General features: G+C 48.7%; 2 protein-coding genes across 2 annotated transcripts in view; one reads left to right on the forward strand and one right to left on the reverse strand.

Annotated features, from left to right (window-relative positions):
- Window positions 1–9,654, forward strand: part of LRBA (LPS responsive beige-like anchor protein) — a 621,066-nt gene that overhangs the window by 368,679 nt on the left and 242,733 nt on the right.
- MAB21L2 (mab-21 like 2) lies at window positions 60–1,796 on the reverse strand. The gene has a single exon (XM_006019167.3). It carries the CDS (start codon window positions 1,696–1,698, stop codon window positions 619–621), a length of 1,080 nt encoding a protein of 359 aa, XP_006019229.1. The 5' UTR covers window positions 1,699–1,796; the 3' UTR covers window positions 60–618.

Genomic DNA, 9,654 nt, shown 5'->3' on the forward strand with positions numbered 1-9,654 from the left:
TCCTTTCTAAGCAAAGCATTAAGGTTTAGGAATGGTTTTCTCCTGGAAAGTCGGGGGGGGAGGGGGCTGGGGAAAGCGACTTGCCTGAATTTAGGAAGAATTCACCCAAACCTCCACGTCAAGTTAAAGTAATATTATTTTTTTATTAGTTTGCAACAAGTCAGGCTCGAGGCGCATCATCCGCCCTCGGCCCCGAAATACAATTTCACACCAGTCAAACTTTTGCTGCTTTTTCTTTGTTGTTTTTTTTTTTTGTTCGTTTTAAAGTGAAATTTGTACATAGAGTTAAATAATTTTTTTTTCACTTGGTGACAAACATTCAGGCAAACGAGAGAGAGGTAAGAAAAGAAGGACTAGACACGGATCGGAAAGTGTACCTGCGTGGGGGGCCGTGTGGAGGTGGCAAAGTCCGAGTGCTTCTCTGGGGTGGAGGTTTGTTTTTTCAAAGATTAAAAAAAAAAAGAAAAGAAAAGAAAAGAAAGTTGTCAGGGGCAGGACAGAGGAGAGTCTCTTCCGTGCAAGGAGGGAGGCAGCGCTCTGGCCTGGCGAGCAGGGCCGGGCGGCTCGGGGAGGGGGTCCGGTGCTCCCGGTGCAACACAAGTCCTGGGCCGGGCCGCCCTATAGCTTGTCCAGGCTTTTGGGGTTGGTGAGGATCTCCCGGGCTAGCCGCCAGGTCTGTTTGGCCGCGCTCTCGAGGGCGGAGTGGGGCTTGCCCTGAAAGAGGTCGAGGTTGGGCAGGAAGTAGTGGGGGCAGCGCCGGCACTGCAGGCAGGAGATGAGCTGCAGCAAGATGCCGTTGAGGCGATCGCCCAGGCACGCCTCGTCCCAGTCGGTCTCCCGCGGGTGCTTCTCGCACTCGTACAGCAGCAGCGTCTTCATGTGGTAGTTGTTGAGCGGCTGGCCGGGCAGCTCCAGGTGCCGGTCCCGCAGGGTCTTGAGCACCGAGAGGCACTTGTTGCGGCAGCCGCCCATGAGCAGGCGGTTCTCGGCCTCGCCGAATTGCAGCACCCAGGCGTCGCTCTCGGCCGAGCTCTGCTTGCCCGTCAGCGAGTAGCACTCCTTAGAGAGCAGGTTGAAGCCCTCCGCCTTCACCTCGGCCACGCGGTTGGGGCCGGGCCAGGGGATGTGCGGCATGGGCCACTGCGCCGCGCTGCGGGGCCAGATGCCGGTGCACTTGAAGGCGGGCGTGATCTGTACCACGTAGCGCTCGCGGATGCGGAGCTTGACCTCGCTCGTGTCCGCGATCATCTTCACCACGTCGCGGTAGCTGCACTTGTCCACGGCCTGGGCCACCAGCGTCTGGAAGCGGGAGCGGATCTTGCGCGCCGACAGGTAGCCCGAGGCCGTGATGAACTCCACCCAGAGGGACATGCTGCGCTTGCGGCCGTCGCTCAGTTTGAGCACGGCGCAGCCGGGCAGGGACCCGTCGTCCACGAAGTTGAAGACGCCCATCTGGTTGAGGTAGAGCACCACCTCGAACTCGGTGGGCGAGATGACCTCCAGGCCCTCGTAGCGGGCATCGATCTCGCTCAGCGAGCTGATGAAGCGCGGCTCCTGCACCTCCACCTCCTTGAGCACGTCGGACACCACCTTGCACACCTCGCGGATGGTCTTGGCGATGGCCGCCTTGCGCGCCTGGCAGCGCTCCGTGTAGTACTTGTTGAGCTGGTACACCAGCTTGGCCTGCGCGGCGATCATGTTGGGGCACAGGTCCGGGCTGTACACCGGGCTCTCGCAGTACGTTGAGGGATCCAATGCTTTAGCGGGGGCTGCAGCTTCCTTCGCACGACGGCAGCGGCCCCCACCCCCCGCGGCCGCGGCCCGGCCCCTCTCCCCGCCCGGAGCCGGGGAGCGAGCGGGGAGGCAGCGCCGAGCCGGGGGCAGCGCCCCCCTCTTCTCCTCCTCCTCTTCCTCTTCTTCCTCCTCCCGCGCCTGCAAAGTTTGGCGACTTGTGCCCGCGGGGCCGGGAGGAAGGTCCGTGCAGCCTCCACGCACCGCTGGCGGCGTCAGTAGGTCATGGACCCCCTCCCTCTCCCCAACAAAAAAAGCCCCAGAAGGATCCCGAGCAAGCCTCCAAACTCGTCCGGGGCCGGATCGGGGCAGCAGGCCGGTCCCGCGGCCTGGCAGGGCGGCGCTGACTTCCACCCCCCTCCACCCTCCCCTTTCCTCTCTCTCGGTGTCGGTCTCTAGCGTCAGGCGCAGGCAGCCGCCCTCGGGCTCCGATGGCTCATTCCCGGGCTTGGAGTTGTTCTCGGAGCGGCTGGTTTTGGGGGGTCGCGGCCCCGCCCGCGCCTCTCGCTTCTTGCCTTTTATTTATTTTTTAAAATTTTTTTGCACGTTGGCAGCAGCAGGAGGAGGAAGAGGAGGAGGAGGGTGCCGATGCTGTCCCCCGGCTTGCTTATCCTCCCCCCAGCCCCCCCCGCCCCCGGAGGTGCCCGCGGAGGCTGCGGCTCGCTGCGCCCCGGCTGCCCGCTGCTGCCTCTGCTGGCGGCGGGGCTGGGGGGGGCACAAACACACACACAAGCACACACACACACCCGCAGCCTCCCTCCCTCCCTCCCTTCCTCCTCCATCGCCAGCCGGCCGGAGGACAAGGATGCGGTCCGCGCCAGGGATTCAATCCTGGGGAGAGTTGTGGCCTTGAGAGAGGTGAAAAAAACAAAAAAAAAGAAAAAACCAAACAAAAAGACAAGGGTGCAAGTGCATGAAGTGCATGAGCTCCGTCCCTGTGACTTGGTGGCCGGATTGGGTGGCGGGGTTGAGTTTGCTTTTATTTTAGGGGTTTGGTTCGGTTTTGTTTGTTTGTTTTCCACCCGCCAGCTGCGAGGAGAAGTGGCAGGGCTGCCGGCGGGCCGGGGGGGTGCTGGGGGAGAAAGGCAGACACGTGCTACTTCCCGGCCAGCAGCAATCAGGCCGGGCGGCAGCAGGGCGAGCGAGCCTGGCGGGGGGGGCGAGCCCGCCCGGGGCCCCCGCGCCGCGGCTCCGGACCGCCTTCCCCGCACTGGCTCGGCTGGGAAACGCGCCCTTCGCCTAGCCAAAGTTTGTGGCCGTGCCCACGCGGCGTGCTGCGGAGCTGGGCACAGCGCGAGGCTTGCAGTGGTGGTGGGGGGAAAAGCCACCAGGAGCAAACGAGCATCCCCAGTGAACCCCGAGCGAAAATCTCCGCGCGGAAAAGTAGCTAAAATAACAGGAACGACACTTGATCCGAGCCAAAAGGCCGAGAGGCTTTTTGGTTATTAAGCTGTTAAGTAATCACGAGAACAGCGACAATGATGGTGAAAACAACAACCATCATGATAGCACTAGAGATAAGCGCGGCAAAGCCACTAATACCGGTTAGAAGGATGATGGTGATGATTAAAATAAAGCAACCCTGTCACTCGCATTTGTCACGGTTCAGTGCCATGGACGAATCCTTCCGCGTCCTGCACGTTATACTCGGGTGGGGGAAGCAAAGCCTTCCTCCTGCCAACTTGCAGGGGTTTTAGTCGGTCCGGACCCTGCTTTTGTAGCTAGGGCTCAGTCCTGTGCAAATCTGAACCAGACGCTATTGAGCTGCTGACTTGTTCATGTATATGTATGTGTAAACGTGTACGCGTGTGTATGTATATGTGTGCGTGTGTATATATCTATATATCACTCTTTTATTATGCAGTAATTGCAAATATCGCTCCTGAATAACCCCCCTGCAAATCGAGCCTACTTTCCTTGAGGGTTTTAATAGCAATGAGTGTGAAGAATTGGACCCTGTTGGTCTCAGAAAGGCCCCCCCCCCCCCCCGGGTTTTTCGGGGGTCTTCCTAAAAACCCCAGTGTTTTCGAGGATCTCGTCCTAAAATCCGTTGCCCCATTTGACGATTTTATTTTAATTTTTTTCGCCAGATCGGCTGCGATGACACTCCTCTTCTGGGTTTACCATTCCCAGGCGGGAGGGGGCGGGGAGATTTGCGGCGCGGTATTTTTGTTTGTTTGTTTGTTGCGGTGGGCTGGCTTTGTTTCCATGTAGACTGCTGAGCTGGAATAAATCAGATCTCGCCAGTCTTTTTTTCCTGGTGTGTTTTAAAATTTAAGGCCGCGCGAGCAGAAAATAAAAACTCCCTTTTTGGGGGGGAAAGCGGGGAGCGCCCTGTTCTGCTCCTGGCTCGAGCCCCTTCTCGCGGGGTCCGGCAGCTCCTCCTCGTTGCCCCGCGGCAGCGGGATCAGGCTGCGCCGCGCTTGCCGCCAGCCCCAGCCCACGCGGGTCGTGGCTCCCGGGGTGGGGTGAGCTCACCAGTTGGGGGAGCTCCCTAGTTGCTGGAGCCATCCGATCCGATCCGATCCGATCTTCCTGTCTTGAATCTCATTCAGGGAAATAAGGCTCTTTTCTGAGCTGAGTTTAGACCAAAAAAACCAAAAACAAAACATAGACGGGGCTCTGAATGGGATACCTGGGCGGGGAAAATGCTGCTGCGGGGGGTGGTGCGTGTGTGCGCGGGTTCTCCGTGTCAAGCGCCGGCAAACCCCGGCTCCAAACGGAGCCCATGCGTGGGGATCGGTGGACATCCGGCCGGGGATCGCAGCACCTTTCCTTTTCCGGGGGCTCAGCGGGCATCCCTCGGCCTCCCCTCCCGTTCACCCCCAGAGCTACGGGGCGCACGGAGCTCCTTGCCATTCCGCTCGGCTTGCGGGACCCCGGCTCCCCGCACCCCGATCCCGCAGCCCTGCCAAAGCCACGAAGTGGCCCTGGGCTGGAGGAGAGAGACGCGCTTAAAGGTTAGAGGCAGGGGCAGCCCAGGATCCCTCCAACCGCAGCCCCAGCCATGCTGAGAAGGTGCCTGATGCGAAAAGCCTCCTTGGGCTCCTGCGATTTCGAAGCCATCAGTTCCTAGTGTCCCTGTCCTGAGCTCCAAGCTGCGGCGACTAATAAATCACTTAAACAAAAGCCGGCTGGAATTTATTGCCCGCGCGCTAATTAGAAACATCATTTGAGCCATAAACTTAAACACTTCCAGCAAATAATGCCCGTGCAAGCCCTTACTTCCCTGCCGGGGCCGGGCGGCTGCGGCCGCCTCGCCTTAAGAGCTGCTTCCATCTGCGGCGGAATTTGCTCTTCCCAGCGATGAATAATTGAAGGGGGGTGGGGGGAAACAGTAACCGAGGAGCCTGTAATTGAAGAGCCCTTGTCACCTCGGCTTTTATGTATGTTAGTATAGAAGTCCATCAGCAGCTCCTTGATGGGGGTATAAAGCGAAGTGGCAGCCCCTTCAGGAGCAGGAGATACTGTATTCTATTAAAAGGACGGAGCGTGTGCGCCTGGGAGAGAGAGAGAAACTCTCAGGGCTAAAAGCCACTTGAAGTCTTCAGACCGATTGATCTGTATTCTCTCGTTATAATCCGTCTCATCATACTTGAGTTAATGAGGCAGGGGAGGGGGGTGATCTGATGGTCCTTGACAAATTCATTAGGGAGGCTGCGGGACATTTTATTTGACTGTTAAACATCGTGTTTGTTTGGTTTAGGCAGTGCCAACATCAGCATGTCGCTGCCTGGAGCAATAGTGTTTTTTGCTAGCAAGAGCTTCTGTAAAAAGATAGTGGGAAAGGAGGCTGTGTGTGGAGGTTGTTTGCTCTTTTCTTAGCCGCCCTGGCCCCCCACCCTCCCCCTGCCTGCCATATCCAACCCTTGCTGGCATCATTTTTGATGGGGAAAGGGGACCTTTCATTTTAACACCATTTTCTCTCTCTCTTTTTTTTTTCATAACGGTGACAATGCAGCGGAAAACGCACTAAAAAAATCTGTAGGCTTAAATGGATTTGGCTAATAGTGTAATAGGATGAGCATTATTTACAACTCTGAAATGATGTTTAAAAAAAGAAAAGAAAATGGAAAGATCACAGTGGAGAGGAGGAAGCAGAATGCAAAACTGTCAGCCATGCAACTTTTTATTGGGTTATGATTTAATGGGCTAGTTCTCACAGAGCTAGCCACCTTATTAAAATAGCAGACTTTACATATTTCAAAAGGCTTTCTATTTCTAAACAATTTATTGAAAAGTTTATGTAATACAAAACGTATGTCACGTTTAATTTTAAGAGAAGAGATTGACTTGCAACCATGAAAGTGTTTCTGGTATTTTTCTTTTAAATATTGGATGCAGAAACAGGTGCTCTGAAGAGGGTGTGTGCACACACAGGGTATTTTTTGCTGGTAACGTGAAATATATTTACATGCATACACACAGAGAATTCTTCCCGTAACAGAACAATTGGCATGTTAGTAGATAACAGAATGGTAATATGCTTCATTTTTTTCTAGGTACTGGTACTGGGTTTCCTTTCCATCCTTTTTTTTTTTAAATATAACTGGAGGGGGAAAATAATGAATTTGCTTATAGTACTTCATTTTCTGATATTTTTGTATTTTTCTAGAGATGTATCTTCACACATCCTTAGGTAAAGTGCTGTGTAGAAGAACTTGCACTTCCATTTATAGAAGAACAGTATGGGAAAAGAACTAATGCCCTTTGCCTGTCATTTTCATACATTCCTGCACCGCTGATGGAGTTTGAACTGCTGCGGGGAATGTATGGATTTGAAAATAAATGATTCAGTAGGGCACGTTGCGTTTCTCAACAGCAAAGCTAAGCTAATGGTTACAGTACAGTAAAGGCTTCTGTGGGTCTGACAGTTCTAATCCTGTTTACATTCTAGAGAATACAGCGTCTATTTCCTCTTTAAAATTGTGGATTGTTCCTATTAGCTAATCTTTTATGAGGACTGTGTTTACTGAACTAACTGGAAGTGCAGTTTGTGGCACAAGAAGTTGCTAATTGTTTAATTACCACAGATGCATACCATTTATGATCAACCTGTAACAACTGTTTTATAAATCTTGATTTTTGAAACAGGTTGGATGATATACTAGTTAAATAGCATGTACATGGTCACAAAACCTTTACTAGTTTCACATAAACTTACAAATACTTTTTAAAAGTAATTTTTCAAAGCTTCTGTCCTTTCCCATTGAATTTTAAAATGCATAAGTAAATGGGATGCTTGGATATCTCTGTGTTCCTTTAGCCTAATCATAGCCCGAATGTTTACTTTGCACAGTTCGCAGAAACTTCTACGTACTTTAACTGTCTAAACCTGTTGCTAAAGGTAGTTTATTTTTTTTTCATAAGTAGCAATAATGACTTTTTTTTTTAGCTGCAAGATTATTTTGGCTACTATAGCTTATAGTTTTAGATCTTAGTTTTGCTGGCTTTTCGGAAAAAGCAGAAGTTTGACTTCTAGACATCAGACAAATATGCTACAGAATAACATTTCTAATGCTTTTATAACATTTTATTCTTGTTAGAACATCCTATGGACCATTTTTATTTTCTTTGGATTAGTTTGTTGGGGGACGTGGTATTTTGATCAGATTTGATTAACTATATTTAGTATTTTGGCTGGATTCTGTTTAAAATAACTGATTAATTATAATAATAATATCCACTTATAGAAGCATGATTGTTCAACTCACATCAGATTTTGGTCAGCTTGAACCAGAGTGTAAATACTTTTAGTTGCAAAAAAGATTGGCTTGCAAAATGCGGGTTGTAGAAATAGTTGGGTGCACAGTTCTTAAATGTGCCATTGCATGGAAGTGAACCCTTTTTACATATTTCCGTGTGAAACTAGTGAGAGAATTTTTTTTTTTTAAAGTAAAGTGAAGCAGGGAAAAACTGAATAACATTTCAAGGAGAGTGTAGCTTTTTTCATTATCAATGGGTGTATGATGCATCCATTATCTTGGATGCATGCAGGATTGTGCATATGTACACCCACAGACAGTAGCCCAGCTTGGTTTATGGTTGGACATTGATTTATTTCCAAGATCAAAACCTTCGTGTAGCTGGCTGAGATGCAACATTCTTTACTTGTGAATCAACCTAGAATTCTGAATCTAAAGCTCAACTATTTGTCAATTTCAATTTCCAGATTCCTTTTAGGCAAAAAGTTCTCATTTATGTGCATCTATTTAATAGTTAGAAAATGTTGGGTTATTTAACACAGTGGAAAAGCATATTTTTTATGCTAACTGCTCTGTAGACTGAAATGGTAGTCTGACATGAAGAAGGAAGGTTTTGAAATAACTTTCCATAATACAGTTTTCAACTGACAGATTTTAGGGGCCTGATTCCTTTCAAGGACATCAGTTTACATTAATGTTATATACTTAGGATGTATCGGTTCTCACTGTTTGACAGTGTTTTTTGTTAATATGTTGTTGATCTGACCTTGGAGAAATAGCAGAAGACGTACAGCTCTGTTTAAAGGTTCTCCACCTTTGTGAGCTGTAGGTTTGAGCAGTCTAGTAATTAAAAGCAACCCTTCTATTCACACATGGTGTAGTTTAAATCTTAGAAAGCAAGACCTGCTTTAGTTTTTGCTCATTTTACTTCAAAGTATTGACTCCCCTACCTACTGGAAGTATGATGTTGACATGAAGCTAGTATATTACTGCGCTTTGTTTTGCGCCACTTCTAAGAAGGCCATTAAGTTGGAGCTCTTCCTTTTCAAATCTACATTTTGTTTCAAAGGTCTGGTGTGTGATAATGTTACAATCACACTCTTTTTAATCTTTTTATGAATTAGCAAAAGCTTATGTGTAGAGTTTTGTGTGCCATTTCTTAGAGTTGGCAGTGGGGAACTATATTGACTCAAATCATGAATAGAAGGCATCTGCATAATCTAATTGAAATAATATTTGGTGATCTAAAGGATGGAGATTTTTCCTTTTCTTTATCCATCTGAAGTAAAACCAGGATGTAAAACAGCTGTCTTGGCCTACAGACAACAAAGTTCTGCCAGTCTGTTTCTTTTCTGCATTTTTCCCTTCTATCTTCCTTTATTATCTTTGGATCCTAAGGAGTCTTTCTTACTTCTAACTGGTTTTGTCTGCAGCAGAGGGCTGGGTTGGTGGGTTTAAATCGACTCTGGATAGAGTGAAAAATCTTTGATCTATGGCTATGACTGCTTCCAAATGATTTGCTTGCTGGGACTGGACACTGTCCATGCCCTTTCACTTCACTATCAGATAGGCACACAAAAAGGACTTGACATGCTACCAGATGCATAGTTAATCATCACATTAGGTTTGTAAAGGGGTCCATCTAGACTCAATTAGGTCTACTGTTTTTAAGTAGTGTTTGCTCTGTAGTTTGTTTGGAATGCCATATTCATCATAACCAACGCGTTGTTTATTTGAAAGTACATTGAGAGAAACTCTTTGCAAAGATCAGTACAGTCTTTATTTTCGTTCAATATATATTTGAGCAATTGGCTGATATTAGGCCAATTGCTCAAATTGGCCTAAAATAGTTTTTGTATTAAAATAAAAAAATAATTTTATTTGGAGGTGCAAGACTTAATGTAAAATATGCTTCCTTGATGTTTACGTATTCAGTTGATTTTGCATTTATTATATGCTAACCTGACAAAAGCTTATGTGAAATACCCAAAATGCAGAGACTGTCATCTATTAAGGTGTTCAGAAGAAAGCTTACCAAAGTATCTCATGGTTAGCAGAAGGATCTTAAATTCTGAAAGCCAAATAGGCAGCAGTATTGCTAACACTTATTTACTTAGGCAGCCATTCCAATATATGATGTTGGATGCTTTATTGGGGG

The sequence above is a fragment of the Alligator sinensis genome, unplaced genomic scaffold (assembly GCF_000455745.1).
Source record: "Alligator sinensis unplaced genomic scaffold, ASM45574v1 scaffold169_1, whole genome shotgun sequence".
Lineage (NCBI taxonomy): Eukaryota > Metazoa > Chordata > Crocodylia > Alligatoridae > Alligator > Alligator sinensis.

Coding starts and splice junctions, on each gene's coding strand:
- MAB21L2 (XM_006019167.3), bottom strand. CDS start 1,698: ATGATCGCCGCGCAGGCCAAGCTGGTGTACCAGCTCAACAAGTACTAC.